The sequence below is a fragment of the Conger conger genome, chromosome 13 (genome assembly GCF_963514075.1).
Source record: "Conger conger chromosome 13, fConCon1.1, whole genome shotgun sequence".
NCBI classification, from domain to species: Eukaryota; Metazoa; Chordata; class Actinopteri; order Anguilliformes; family Congridae; genus Conger; species Conger conger.
The window spans coordinates 32,141,660-32,158,336 of NC_083772.1; the positions used below are offsets into that span (position 1 = coordinate 32,141,660).

General features: G+C 44.3%; 1 protein-coding gene across 2 annotated transcripts in view; it reads right to left on the minus strand.

Annotated features, from left to right (window-relative positions):
• grik4 (glutamate receptor, ionotropic, kainate 4) overlaps positions 1-16,348 on the minus strand; it is a 92,273-nt gene extending 75,925 nt beyond the window's left edge. Inside the window, exon 1 of one of the 2 annotated variants that reach the window (XM_061216766.1) lies at positions 16,232-16,348. In XM_061216766.1, the coding sequence (XP_061072750.1) occupies positions 16,232-16,313 (82 nt within the window). In that variant the 5' untranslated portion in view covers positions 16,314-16,348. Of the gene's footprint in view, positions 1-3,105; positions 3,215-16,231 lie in introns of those variants that run through there. The other variant, XM_061216767.1, reaches the window with a different exon arrangement.
• Positions 16,349-16,677: the final 329 nt, after the last annotated feature.

Sequence of the window (16,677 nt, forward strand, 5' to 3'; positions counted from 1 at the left end):
AGCTATGTATTTAAACCATGAAAAACATACCTTGACTTCAACTCTATGTAGTTTGCTTATATTTAGCTTTCGCTGCTCTATTTAATAGGGAGCAGTTTACTGGAAGTATCATTCTCGAAACATCCACTTTATCTCCCTTTGATGTAACTATTGCATCACCGCCACCCAAACACCCCCCCCCCCCTTCCCCTGAGCCTTACATTTCTTGCAGAAACACTGTACAGTATAGTATTATACACACTATCGAGTGAGGGGCTGTGGTGGAGGAAGAAAAGTCTCTCTCTTTCACACATATGCACATACCCACACACACATGCACATACGAACACAAACAGACACATACAAGCACATTCACAAGGACTACAGGTCCAAGCTCTGCTTCATTGCGAATGTATTCCGCACACGGAGGACAGCAGATAAGCACAAAATATTTTGTCTTTTTCACTGGAGAGCACCATCGAGGATTACAGAAAACTCAATTCAATTGCTTTCGCTTTTGATAGGAGTGCCGCTTGCTGCTGTAATAGTCTCTCAAGAGCCTGGGCCTGACCTGCCAGTGGGTTTATTATTCTTCTCCTGCAACAGAAACCACAACCGCAATGAAAGTAGCCCAATGACCCAATATCGCTTATTGGAAAATGGAGCTATTTTAAAGAATGACTTCATACTTCATATGTCACTCTAATTATGAGTATCAGTCATATGCTGGTGACTGGGAAGAAGTATACGAAAGGAGAGCAGATATCTTTCAAGCACAAACTCTGTAGTGTGCTTTCTGAGAGAGAGAGTGGGGGAGAGAGCCAGGGAGAGAGCGAGAGAGTGAGTGAGGGAGAGAGAGAGCGAGAGATTTCATGCCGCTAACAAACCACACACAACAAACAACAAACCATGAAACACGACAACAGAGTTCAAATCCCATTGCTCCATTAATCATTGCTGCCACATACAACGTTGGCAATTAACTGTAGATGTAAATGTCAGTCAAACAAGGAGAAAGCTCAGGGGAGGGCCTTGCCTCATCGCTCGCTGCCCTTCAATCATACCCTTGGGGAAGGAGAAACTCCACGAGTCACAAACATTCGGAGGAACGGCAATAAGCACCTCTGCCTCGCTCTGTACCGCCACGAGCAAAACAGCTTCTTTTGAACTTTCTTTTCATAAAGGCAGAGAAATCTCACTGAATTTCAGACAGGCCTGTGAGTGAGTGTCTAAGAGTGCATGGGTATGAAATGATTTCTTGAGAACAATGCAAATTTTAGAGGAATGCAGTGAAATGGGAGGTTGAAGTGCAGAAAGGGTCTGTGCTGTAGGGGCCGCAGTGTAATTGAGAAGACATTTAAACAGCAAGCTGCTTAAAGGCAGGTGTCCTCTCTAGCTCTATTATTGTGTCTGCTGTCTGTAGCCATAGAGTGTGCCTTCATGACACAGCCCTACCGTGCAGTTCACACTGACTGGTGCTAACAGTAAATGGTGTCCTGTTGCCTTTGCCAAAAAGACTCTTCTCTCCAGAGGAAGTCTCTGCAGGCTTCCCCAACGTAAACCCATTATGAAGCTCAACCATTCACACGTCTTCCTCCCCTCCCTCGCTCCCTTCCTTCTTCCCTCCACAAGCCACAGCAAATTTGGCAACGGGACCTGAGGTGCAGGCTCATGAACACCGATAACGCCTGGGTCTCTGACCGTTTGGACACCACGACCATCTGACCTTGCAGCTGCCCAGCCATGAGTGTTCAGCTGAGAAGTGACTCTCGGTCCACTAAAGGGCAGAACTGAGGGAGAATCCACAGAGCGTAAGGGCGAATGAGAGAGGGTCTGTCCTCCCGGAGAAGAGATGTGAAATCCTTCAATAGGAACTGCTGAAGAGCTCCAAACACTACAGATCACTGCAGTGCTATAGTTTGTGTCCTATTGGATCTCATGCTCTCTTCACTCTGTGGTATAGATAGTAAGAGTAAGAGGAAGATGATTTACTCGGTTATGGTGTGAACAAAGAAGCAGTCTTCACACCACCAATGGCCGGGGGAGTTCCTTGCTAGCCAGGAGGTAATCTCATTGGTGACAATTACAGAAATTATGCAAATGTTGAGGCAATTATGCAAATAAAAAGGAAAGATGTGCTTTTAGGGCCCCGAGGGCTGCACTGGACTGCTTTCATTGGTTAAAAATAAAACCATGCTAATCGTCTGAGTGTGCACTGAAACAACATCCAGCAGTGGAAATCCCTGCAACACACTGAAAATACACTGAGGCAGAAAAAATATTAAATATGATAATAGCAGAAACACATGAATATATACAAACTATTAGCTACTAATGTAATGGATGACAAAGCTAATGATAATACAGCATACCTGGTTAAATAAATTTTAATAATACTAATATCAACCTTTATTTGATCAAACAGTGCCAAAGGATCTGAAACGACTGCAGGGAGTCCAGACCTCAGTTTAATGTCTCACAGAACCTTCTGAAGCAGACTGCTCCCAACACTGTGCTGGGGAAATGGGTTTCCATTTCCTCTAGTGTAGAACACATGGTTTTCCTATAATAATTTCAAAACGTTTAACCATAACATTAGCATTTAATATCAGATTGTACCTCAAAAGGGTTTGTGTCTTCTGATATACCATGTTTGTAGTTTTATATTATCATTACCGCAAACTACTGAGTACCAAGCACAAATATCTCACATATACACACTGCCACATGCAAATATCTCTCACATTGACACAGCACATGTGAATATCACCTGTATAATCACTGCCACATGTGAATATCTCACACATACACACTGCCATATGAGAATATCACCTGTACACTTACTACCACATGCAAATATTGTGACATATTGTGTGTGTACACTGCTGCTTGTGAATACCTGCTACAACAGCATAGTTTTAGGGACTCATGAGAGACTGGTCAGTTTTGGGGTTCTTTGATCACCTGTTCCAGACCCGCCCACCCTGAACCCCCTCCCCCCCAGTTCATCCCAGCCCCCACGGCGCTCAGGTTTCCAAAAATAACAGCCCTCCCCAAGGACACCACGTGTGATGACACAAACGACTGCACAGGATTAACAGCATAAACCCCACGCTGATGACATACCTGTCTGTTGTCTCCATACCATCCATGACTGCACAGCGATAATAACATACCTGTCCTCCCAGTGTCTGCAGCGGAGCTGAACATACCTGTCCCAACAACGACACTGATACACTCCACTGCACAGACTGAGTGCTATCACGTCCTGGGGTTTACGACTAGTGCCAGCAGGGCCACTATCTGCAGCACACATTACCTCTACAGGCTCGCTGGAGACAAAGCTAACCGCTGTTTCCCTGTTATCAGGGCTTCACACACCACCTGCCGGGGAATTACAACTGTCCCATTACATTTTCAGGGTGAACTGGTGTTTACCCTCTTCCAGACTAACCAGTGTTGACCTCTAATAACCTTTTGCTGGATCGAGATAGAAGGCGATGTGTGCTAACTACTTTACAGCCGTTCTAGCCCTGGCTACTCGTATACATTTGTCATGAACATGGTCACTCTCACACACATGGTCACTCACCCAGTCGCTAACACGGTCAATCACGCACCATCACTCAAACATGGGGTCACTCGGATATGGGGTCACTGACACAAACTGTAGCATCACAGACCTGCCTGAATGGCTCTTCTCCTGGGATTCAGCACCTGCAGATGAGGTCATTTTACTGCTCCTAAGAACCAAACATTCCAATCGATAATTTTTTTAAATGTTTTTCTACTCTTAGCTCCGCCCATCAGGATAGGCAAGAGAAAGGTGAGTAAATAAAAGACCAGGAAATCAAGAAATGGCAAATGGACTGTCCTTGGCTCCTTCAAATGTCAATACAAATCCACATCCACATATAGATGTGGTCGATGCGTGGCAGATGCGTGGCAGATGGGGGGAGGTGGATCCACAGGTTGACAGCATTTCCGGAAAAATATTTCTAAAAAGACAAGATTGAGAGTTCCTAACTTCTACTTCTACTTCTAGCTTCTAGAAGGAACATTTAAAGAGTTGAAATGTCCTTAAAGATGGTGGACCTCGCTTTCCTGGTCAGGAGCAAAGAAAAGAAAAATAAGCAATTGGAATGAAGTCATGCAGACACTGCCCTTCTCCTATGGGAATGGCTCCCAAAAAGGACTCTACAGAGCCACTTTAACGAGCACATCTGATTTAATTACCGAAAATCTCTCCCTCTCAACTGTGTCGGCCTCATAAATATCAATCACAGCCAAGTAAGATATTTCAATGAATTACATGATGAGGGTGACGTTATTATCTGAGGCAATAAAGAATCATGTTAGCTTATTAGCCGGCTAATTTCTCTCACTTTTCTGCAGCCAGAGCAACTGAACTTCTACTGAACCTGTTCTATAATAATGAAAACATCTTATTACAAACCCGTTACCATGGGAATGAGACCAATCACAGAAGCAATGGAGAGCTTGTTAATAATGATGCCGCTTTCACACCTGAAATGATATCCCCGTTATGCCTAATAATGTCACTGACACACTTTTAATGATGTCACCGATACAGCTGAATTATTTAGATTTAATAAAAAGCTTTCTGACAGCCAGTGTATTGCCCTTCTTGGGGTGCAAAGTATAATAGTGATGCAGGCTCACAGACTATGAATCTGGTTGTCTGGATGGCTTAACTATGCGGCAGTGAGTCTGAAGGTCTTCTCTGTGAAAGGCATAATAAACTGTCTTTATAACCATGCCTAATTAAAACAATGAGCAACACCTGGGCTTATTTAAACGTTATGGAACTCGATCCTGTGGTATATCATGGCATAGCTTGTGGGGTGTTTAGGCCCGACATGAAGCGAAGTTACACCTCCAAGCTATGCCAATATCCACGATATACCACAGGTTCGAGTTCCATAACGCTTTTATACAACAGTTACCACATTTATCTTTCAAAATTTCACTAAAGAAAGACAATACATTTTTACTTTAAATGAATGTATTTTTAATGGAACTATAGTTTATGGTAAATGCATTCTTCCTGAACAGTAGTTTATTGGTTGCTAAGCATCGGTATAGTGAACGTTAGCTAGCAATAATGTATCCCCCACTCCACTATCGTAGCAACGGTACTAACGTATCCTCACTGCACTAACCTTAGCTAGCTTGCTAGTTTACGTTACACCAGACGACACTGACACACACAAATAATTTGTTTTTGTTGTAGATGTTTATCGGGACACTGCCAGATAACGTGCAGTTATTTAAATAACTCAGTGTCATTATGAGTCATCATTTGCTTCACTGGGGTTTGCTGCTCTTGCTGGTATTTTGATCCGAGGATGTTGTATTTTCTAAATCAAAGGACACTTTCAACTCACTCATTTTATTTCCCTTTGGTAGGCTACTAGCGAGATGATGATAACATTAAGTTACGTTCATTTCGATTACAAAGTAGATAACGGTGATCGACAAACATGGAGAACGTGTGAACATTCCATTTAGCCATACATATATCGTGGATATTGGCACGGCTGGAACGCAAACTAACCAATAGAGACAATGGACCGGACCTATCCGTTGTATGATACCAATTACCCTCAGCTGTGCACTCCTATACTGTAGATTCAGCCTCAGCTGTGCACGACCGTGTGTCTCTTCTGCTTACATTGTCACTCACATATCACACGTATCACTCTTTTACACCGTAGAAGTCACAAACAATGGCTGCAATTTATTTTCAAATGATTTATATCAATTATGCTGTCTATCTAAAGCTGCTGTTGGAGCCTTATAGGCCTCATACTTACTTAGACACTTAACATTATCATTTTATCAGGTGTGACTTATGAGGCAAATCAATGCATTGCAGCTGTCATTTCACCAAGACTTTCAGGCTGAACTGGCAGACAGACTTTCAGGCTGAACTGGCCTGAAGCGAATGTTTCAGAAGCTCTCCGTGTTCTGCTTGTGGATGAATCGGTTGACTGATGGGTGTCTCCACTCAAATTTCACAGTATATCTCCAGAGGGCGGACAGTTTCCTGATCCTGCATGATGATAGACACCTCAGAACACACAGACTCACAGGGGAGAGCCCAGGACTGACAGCCACTAGATTCCGAGTGTCAGACTGAGTCAGACGGCAAAACAAAGGAAAAATGTCTACAACAGTGAGATCTGGATATCGCAATTCAAAACTGGTTGCTCCTTAACTGCATTAAATGGTCAGAAGCAATGAGGTCTTTAAACTGCTTTTCCAAAACCTGGCCACAGTACACTTTACAGGGGGGAAATGACTGGTGTCAGAGAGTGGGAGCAGATGAGTATGTGTGTCATTTTCAACATTTCTGCTGCTTCCTGTTCACAGAAAAGAAAAATCACACAGCAAGCTATGACATTCAGTGAGTCACCGGCCAACACACGGAAGCACTGCAAAAAACAAAAAATGAGTCAATCTCAACAACTATTTTAGTCTTAAGATAGAAATAAGATCTCCTTAATGATTTGTTTCTAAAGACATAGCACCAATGAGGTACAACAGTCGATGCTGTAAGAGATTTTTACTTGTCAAGCAAATATAGTAACAAGCTCATATTTTCTACTTGAGAGAATAAAATTAAGATCTTATTAAGACTAAGATTAGGCTAAATAGGTTAAAAAGACTAAAGTTGAGACACTTGTTTGCCGCGCATTGGTACCATAGGAGAGCCGAGTGTGTTTCTGGCACAGAGCTGAGGCATGAGGCTGTGAAAGAGTTAAAGGTTGGGACCTCGGAGGACGCTGGACGCCGCGTGCAGACAGAGCGCTGTTCTGCGGCGTATCCTCGTGAATAATACAACAGACGCTGTAACAGAGCGGTGCTTCCACTCAAACACAGCCCATACCAGGGAGAACTGTTCTCCACATGCCCAAACACACAAGATAACTACACCACTGAAATCTCCTCTCCTCCCAAAGAGCTATGTTTTCTAAGTGTTACGGACAGACCCATGCGTTCGTATGCATACTGAACACTAAAACTAGAGATGAGCTTCAGGAAAGACACGTTCACCCTGGACTGAGGCTTTCACCGGAAATAAATTAATTTCCTGAGCTTCTCCTATTGCTTACACATGTGCACACCCACACATACACATCAATCATTTGCTTCCAAGCTATAAAACTGCTCTTAAAAGCAACATTATTATTCACAAATTCCTGCAGAAAAAGTCACTGAAACTACTGTTTCTAAAGGAAGTGCATAGCACTAGATTAAAAAATTTGTTTGGTGGGAAAAGTGAATACTTTTTAGCATTTTACAAAACATAAAATAACAGATCAAATTTTATGAGCACATTTTCAATTCTGGTCATTAATAAGCCATTATACAGCAGAGATGGACGGTGTAATTATGATATCTATATAGACCTGCTGGATAAGATTCTCTCTAGCCCCTCTCTGTTTGAGGGTCACACTCTGTGTACTCTCCTGTACCCCCATCATCTGTTCCGTCCTCATACTGTCTGTCTACACTCCTCTACCCCATGATCTGTTCTGTCCTCACACTGTGTCTACACTCCTCTACCCACATCACCTGTTCTGTCCTCACACTGTCTGTCTACTTTCCACTTCCTCTGTTCTGTCCTCACACTGTCTGTCTACACTCCTCTACCCACATCACCTGTTCTGTCCTCACACTGTCTGTCTGCACTCCTCTACCCACATCATCTGTTCTGTCCTCACACTGTGTCTACACTCCTCTACCCACATCACCTGTTCTGTCCTCACACCGTCTGTCTACTTTCCACTTCCTCTGTTCTGTCCTCACACTGTCTGTCTACACTCCTCTACCCACATCACCTGTTCTGTCCTCACACTGTCTGTCTGCACTCCTCTACCCACAACATCTGTTCTGTCCTCACACTGTCTGTCTACACTCCTCTACCCCATCATCTGTTCTGTCCTCACACTGTGTCTACACTCCTCTACCCCATCATCTGTTCTGTCCATTCTCCATTTCTCTCCTCTCCCAGGAGATGTAGTTAAGGGTAATGACCCCCGCTGTGAGTTTTTCCCCAGAATGCACTGCTGTGCAGTACAGGAGGGTGGCATCACTACATCAACAAAGGAAAGTACACCCCTCCTCCCTCCCCACCACAGCTCCCCCACTGTCGCCTAACCCGCTAGTTTTACAGCGATCCAGCGGGCGACCGCTTCTACTTTCACACTAATTTGTCCGGCGAGTGTTTCTTGTTTCAGAGTGATATGGAGGAAAGCAGTTCTACTTTTCACAACAAACCAGCAGGCGTTGTTTTGGAAGACGGAAGCACTGCAGCTGTGCCCTACAAAAGACTCCCGCTGCAAAGGCTTCTGGGATCCAGCAGGAGCTCCACCAAAAACTCCCTCGCCTGTGGAAAACTCTCAAATTGTCATGAATCCTCTGCACCCTAAAATAGCCTTTAATGTACTTTTGTCCTGTGTCATTATAAGACTCTGCATGCACAGTCAGCAGGTGCACACACCCCCTGATATATTTCCGCTATTTATATCTGCTTTCAATGTTACAGCGGCAAATAAAGGCCTAAGGAACTTTACACAACAGTCTGAGAGATGAATTTCCTCCTGTGCTCAACAGTCCAGCAGTGGCCGTTTGTCATGAATATAACAGATATAACGAGCATGAAGGTAACTAATTGTCAATGTGATTACCGCCATTTTAAATGCCGTTGCATCATACTGGCTGTCCACAGGACAGTGAGAGAGACAAAGGTAAGTATCTGCAGCCACTCAGAGACTCAGCCCTGCTGCAGGGAGAGGACAATTACAGAGCCGCAGATGAAGAGGAAACATTAAACTCCCTAATTAGAGTACAAATCGCAGTCCCAGAATCCTACTCTTATGGACTCTTTATTAACACACTGGAAGATTCTGCCCTTTCAGAGACAGGTTGTGTTCACACAAAGGATAATCTCTGCAGAGTGGAGAAACACACACACTCGCAGTCACACACACATTCACACACATTTTCTCTCTCACTCACACACACATAAACTGACTTTTATCAGGATGAGGGAGGCAGGGGAAAAGCCCACATTCAGGACCCAGTTCTTCCCTGTCTGTCTGAGAGCTTGATGCACTGTTCAGTTCAGTTCAGTTCATTCTTTGTCCCAAATGGGCAATTTGTTTGCAGCAGGACCACACACATACCACACAACAATAGGCATAACACAATACAGACAGACAGACAGATTCTGCACAAGAAGCATAATAAATAGTTCAGTTGTGATAAATATTGGCAGTGCATTAAAAACTGAGTCATTTAAAATCAAGATACAGTTTCAATAAATATAAGGTAGATATAAAAAGAGGTAGTGGATTGGGGTATGGGGGTCATTAAGTGGACAAGGCTATCTTCTTCTGTTGTGTGCATTCAGTGCTTGAATAGAAAGAGGGATAAAGGAATATTTGTACCTCTGTTTTAAATCGTAAGCCAGATGGCAACAACATGTATTCTGTATACAGAGGATGACTTGTATCTTGATAGATATTCATGGCTTTGTTAAACTGCTGCTTGTTGAAATACTCAGTAAGACTATTGAACTTCACTCCCACTATCTTATTGGCCACATTCACAATTTTAGAAAGTGCATTCTTGTCTTTGATAGTGATGTTTCCATACCAGCAGATAATGGAGAATGTCAGGACAGACTCAATAAAAGCTCTATAGAACAGTGTCATCAATGTTTTATCCACCTGAAACTTTGCAAGTTTCCTGACAGCAGAGAGTCTTTGTTGTCCTCTCTTGCACACAGAAGTGGTGTTCAAGTCGAACTTAAGCCGGTCATCAATCAAGGTGCCCAGATACTTATAACATGATACCATATCAACATCCTGCCCCTTGATTACACTATGCACTGGAGCAGGGGGCAGGCGTCTGAAGTCTATAGACATGTCCTTAGTTTTACTGATGTTAAGATGCAAAAAGGTATCTTCACACCAGGACACAAAGTCATCAATGACAGGGCCAAACTGACGATTACAGAGTCATCTGCAAATTTTATAATGTACCTGTTGTCATGTTGGCTAAGGCAGTCATTGGTATACAGAATGTACAACAGGGGGGAGAGGACACGCCCCTGAGGTGAGCCGGTGGACGATGTTAGAGCACTGGACAGCACATTATTCACCCTCACCCTCTGAACTCTCTGCGTAAGGAAGTCAAGTAGCCAACCAGTCAGGCTTGGATCAAAGCTAAAGTTGCTCAGTAATTTCTCAGTTAGCAGGTGGGGTTGGATGGTATTAAATGCTGAGGAGAAATCAACAAAGAGCAACCTAGCATGATTCCCACTCTTCTCCAGATGTTTATAGAGAAGATTAAGTAGAGTGATGGTAGCATGCTGCACCCCCATCTTGGCCCTATAGGCGAACTGAAAAGGATCCAAGAGGGGTTCCACCTTAACTAGGAGCTCAGCTTTAATCAACTTCTCAAAGGATTTTGCAACAAGGGATGTGAGGGCAACCGGCCTGAAATCATTAAGGGTTTGGGGGCGACTGACCTTGGCAACAGGCACTACTACAGACTGCTTCCATAGAGATGGCACCCTCTGCTGGAAGAGTGACAAACTGAATATGTGATGAAAGATAGGGCCTAACTGTTCGGCACACACTTTTAGCGTGCGGCCACTGATGTTATCCGGGCCAGGGCTTTTTTTCGGTCTGCAGTGTTTAAAGCACCTAACAACACTATACTCATTGAAACTAGGGATAAACGGGGGGGATGCCAGGAGACTCCTCTTGAGTTCAGAATGTCTGTTGCTGAAGTCATGTGTGTCAAATCTGACATAGAACCTGTTGAGATCCTCTGCCAGTACTGAGTCAGATTTGTTGTTAAATTCTAACTTTCTCTTTCCCCTTTCCTTAAGCCCTACAATAGTCTTCATACTATCCCAGGCTGAACCCAGGTTGTTCATTTTGAGCTGTGTTTCTAATTTATCTTTATATTTAAGTTTGCCTGCCCTGATTTCCCATTTTATATCTTTTTGAAGTTTGTGCAATACCTGCAAGTTACCCTCCTTAAAGGTTCTTTTCTTTTCACGCAAAAGACCCATGAGAGACTTAGAAACCCACGGTTTACTGTTGGGGTATACTTTCAAGGCCTTAGTTGGAATAACAATATCCTCACAGTAAGACACCCAACTACTGGTAACATCAGTCAATTCATCAATATCAGAGCATGAGTCCTTAAACATATCCCAATCTGTGCAGTCCAGACACCCCTGAAGAGACAGGCAAGCATCCTCTGACCAGTCCTTAATATATACAGTCTGTACCTTGCCCCTCTTAAGAGCAGTTTGATATGAGGGGATGAGGTGTACACAATTGTGATCAGATGAGCCTATAGGTGGGAGGGGAATGGACTTGAATGCATTTTTTACTGAACAATAACACAAGTCCAGTGTTTTAATGTGTCTAGTGGGGCACGTAACGTACTGGTGGAAGTCTCTGAGTGTTTTAGACAAAGAGCAATTGTTCATATCCCCAAGAATAATGATCGGGGCATCAGGGGATCGCATTTGGAGTGAGTGGATTACTTGAGAGATGTTTCCCCAGACGAACAGCTGGGGAAACTCACGTGGGAGGTAGTGAGGACGTAATGCCACCGTGAGTAATTCAACGTCGGCCGTGCAGATTTTCTCTCGAACATTGACCGATTTGCACCAGCGCACGTTCACGTAGAGACACACCCCCCCGCCAGTGGACTTGCCGGTAGTTGTTGCGTCCCTGTCCAGCCGGACAGGCGATCCGAAGCCACATAGTCCCAAGTCACTGTCCGTGTCCCTGTCGGACAGCCACGTCTCCGTAAGCGCCAAGATGCAGGAGTCTCTGAACTCGTGGGAATACCAAGCCTGTGCCTGTAGCTCTTCGGATTTATTCCGAAGTGACTGCACATTCGAGAGGATGATTGATGGCAGAGGGATACGTGAGAGTGACTGAACACCTCCTCTGCGCCCCCGCTTCCTGGACTTGGTTCGACGGGCCGAACCCGATCCTTGATATTGTTGTCCGACTGGCCACGCTAAGTCCCATATTGGCGAGTTTAAGTTCGATGGCAAATGAGTAATGTGACTCCAGCATAGGAGAAACTCCCTGGAGTACTGGATCCTCGTTAAATGGAGTGAAGACGAGTCGCCAAAACTCCAAACCAGCCGAAACGCCATCCACAACAGAAGCAATGCCCAAAGTTCCATTACAGTTCACCGATCGACCCCGATATCAGTAGATTAAAGCTTACAGTCGCATGCCGGTACTACTACTTATCCAGGTGATAAGTTACGAAGTTAACACGACAAAACAAACATCAAACAACGCTCAGCCACAGCCTGCTGCCGGTCGCTGCATGAGGATGCGCCCTGTATGCTCCACGTCAAAATGACTTGTTGGCGCACTTGTACGTTAAGCACGTAAGAACACAAATGCACAGGTATAGCTACTGTGTGAATACGAACAGGGCCCTATCGAACCCGTCACCTGCCACTGTTGTTCAGAGTGCATCTGAAGTGAAGGTCGCACACGGCAGCAGGCCCTGTCCATAGCGGGTAAGACGGTGCATAAATCACCGCATAAATCACCTCACTGCAGCCTAGCATCCTGCACCTTAGACATTTCAACAGGCCGGGCGTTCATCTTTAGAGAGAACCTGTCAGAAAATGCATACAATCATAACCCCCCACTTTGAATGACACCTTCAGCCTGACCAGAATGTACAGTAATGTATTTCTTCATCTTAAGAACACGCCGTTTCAGTCTTTGCTCCAGACAGATAGGAATGAATAATTCAAAGAGGACAAAGACACAAGGGAGCACAAGTATGGCATCGGGAGCATACAGGTGATATAGAAACACACAGCGCTCTTTAGTTAATATTATTCACAGAGCGAAGTACAGGCATACGCACCTGCAATATCTCCAGCTGTACTGCAAATTCAGATAGACCTCAATTTCCCCATGTCTGTGATGGAACTCATCCAACCAAAGCAGAAACCGGCCTTATCTTCTCCTGAGGCCTTCCAGACACATTCATTCCTCTTCACCACAGACTGGGATTTTAACAATCACATGTGGCGGGCCCTCTTCATTATGGCCCTTTGGAGTAATAACTAGGTTTGCTTTCACTTTACTTTTGAGAGTTTATATTTCAAAGTCAAACATTTGCCTCTTACTTACAAATAAGACATTTTGTATGGAAATGCCGAAACAAAGCCCGGTTCTCAAAGGTCATGGAAATGTGCAAGCTAATAAGCAACATTAACATGCGCATAAGCAATATTAGCCAGTGCAGAAGCAATGCTAGCCTCTGAAAAACAGCAGATCAAGGCTCTCTATGTGCTCACCACATAGAGACCACAAACTACCATCAATTAGGACTATGAAAAGTTAATCAAATATACTGTACATCAGCGCACTCTTCTATTGTATCCAACATCATGTTGTCTGCTTCTACCCAAGTCAGCCTCATAGTCTAAATGCTTAGTGATAAGTGTAAACCATGTAACATCTGTTCAAGAGATGTCAGCAATTTGGCTGCTAATCCACTGACACTGCCTTCCTGTGTAACCCCTCCAGGCTCCCCACCCAGTAACACACGCAAAACAAACACACACACAACACACACACACACAGACACAAACACACCACACACACATGTACATAGAGTACACACATGCACACACAGGCAGACACACACACACAGATATAATATTTATTACACAACCACTTTTACCCATGGGGACCCTGCAGCAGAATGAATGAAAACATGGACGTCTTTCATCCAGTATTTTGACACTCTTCATATTGCTCAAGAGGGTGAAGGATAATGCAATCACACACACACATCTCACATCAATCTTCTCTCCATCTTTCACCGCTGGGGCATTTCAAGGTAGGGTGCAGCGTTGCATAGCAGAAGGTATGAATGTAATCAGATGGTAAATCTATTTAAAAACCTCATAAAACCATAAAGAAAATGAATCTGAGATTCTCCTATGATCTTCCTCATTTTAATCATCAAGATTAATCATCTATTAAACACCCATACCTATATGTATATATGAAAGGGATATACTGTGTGTGCATCATTTTCATATATTTGATTATTGAGGACATGCAGGATGTGTTCACGGGGGGAGATAGCACTAGAAACAAAGCATTTAGGGGAGACTAGCAGCTCCTGAGACACTGTTCCAGAGTCAGTGCAGTGCCCTGTGGGATAGCGGGGCCCAGAATAACAACACAACCCTGATCTCTCTCACCCTCCCTCATTACTGCTCCGGTACTGTACTGTATGTCAAACAAATGAGACGACGCAAAGTCAAATGTCAAATGCTCATAAATAATGCATTGGCCAGCTCCCCAAACTGTGCGAGAAACACTGGCACAAGTTGCTGTAACCTTGCTGATGGAGCATAGCACAGACTCTGAGAGGTCCGCATCAGGCTCTGCCAAACTTCAGCATGTCTTCTTCAACGGTGAGAATTCAATAGATGTTCACCTGCATGGTTCACACTTCACTGTGAGACTTCATACAGTGTTCAAGGACACCTCACAGTGAACCTGTGTGTGTGTGTGTGGGAGTGTGTGTGTGCGTGTGCGTGTGTGTGTGTGTGCGCACGTGTGAGACATACGTGTAGCTAGGCCATTACAGTAACAGTTTTGCTGCTAATGCAGGCATTTTCTGCGACTGGCTTCAGTGCTACTTGCTTAACACAAGAGCAGGGCTGTTCCAGGCAACCTAATTGAGCGTCACTGTGAGAAAACCACCAGCAGGAGACACATTAGACGTGAGGCGTGGGGAGAGAGGGGCGAGAATGGGGTGTGATAATTACCCAGGAAATATCGGGAGGTGTGATCCGCTCGCTCACGTCTGCGACGCTAACGGAAGCTACTGGACGGCAGAGCTGTGAAACTCTGAGGGCCCGATGACTGATCTGCCAATGCTCCATGCGGTTTTCTCCAAATCAAACTCCTGACATCTTATCTGTTCCACGCTCACCCATAACCAAGTGCGCTTTTTAATAAGCCTTTCTGAGAGGAGATCGATATCGCTGCTGCCGCTGTAGGAACTGCATGACAGATAAGCCACCATGGGCTAAGCTCCTAATGTCACCATCACCATTGTCACATAGGATCTGGCCGCACCAGCCTCCACACCAAAATACCCTAAAGCACCAACACATGAAGACAGGCCCTTTCACCCCCTGCATTTCATCTCCATTTTTTGTGAAAACAACTCAGTATTTAGTCCCAACGAACTCAGGTCAAGCAGGGCACAGTTTAATACAGCTTTGGTTTAGTTTTGCTCTTAATTGGAAGAATAATATCATTACATTACATTACATTACATTATTGGCATTTGGCAGACACTCTTATCCAGAGCGACGTACAGACTAAGCAGGAGACAATCCTCCCCTGGAGCAATGCAGGGTTAAGGGCCTTGCTCAAGGGCCAAACGGCTGTGCAGATCTTATTGTGGCTACACCGGGGATCGACCTTGCGGGTCCCAGTCAATTACCTTAACCACTACGCTACAGGCCGCCCCCATATCATCTTCATTTGACATCTGTAACTGGAGAAAATATATATATTTCCCATTTGTACAGACTATTACTGTATTTACCGGTTGGCAGAAAATGAGTCTCACGTACATATTGTAGACTGAGTATTTCTCTTACTGTATGTTGCATAACAAGACAGATCAGGTCTCAAATAGGATATTCACAACACACTCCCTATGTATACCCACCACAATTCCATAACTACTTGATGCCATTCAGTGAACTGCTCTGCCATTGTGTCAGAAGAACATGTTCTCAGGAGAGACCTACCCCTTGTTTGCTATGGGGAGAGCCTACTGGTTCTACTGGGAGGAAACTAACCCCATGCACTGCAAAAAGCATGAACAAGCATTTTAGTCTTGTAATTAAACTCAAGATTTTTTTTTTCTCTGAAGTAGAACATATCAGCTTGTTTCAAGTTAATGTTTGATTGGCAAGTGAAATCTTCTTATTCCACTGGCAAATCTTGAGATGAGGTTTGCTTGACAAGTGAACCCGTCAAACCGTCTCACCTCTTTGCTAATATTCTCATCTTATTTAGGCAGAAAGTAAAATGAATGCGATTTTAAGGCTAAAATGTTTGTTAATTTGAGTTTTTTGCAGTGTGGCTTCCTGTCAGGAGGAGGGACTCACCTATTCTGAAGGAGAGGGGGAGGCTGGTGGCGCTTCTCACCCACATGGTGAAGAAGAGCAGAGACGCCCCGACTGCCAACATCTTCTAGAACTCCTCATGGGTCCGGCCCCGCCCAGGGGTCCCCCTGTCACAGCCACCTGTACCCCAAAAACACAAACACACTTCTGTTAGCACTGCGCCCACAAACCAAGCCCTTTACCGCAGTGCACACTGAGCAGGTCTGTTTTCTGCCCCTTGTTACTTGTGCACGATAATCTCACTTCATAAAACCTTCGCCCGTTATGTTTTTATTGAAAGCTACTGGCCAGGTGCAGGTACGTATGTTTTATTTATTTATTTTTCATTTGACCTTTATTTAGCCAGGAAATCCCCTTGAGATGGATACTCTTTCCTTCAAGGGAGACCTGGCCAAGACACACCATTACAGCACAGAAGTTACAAGAGT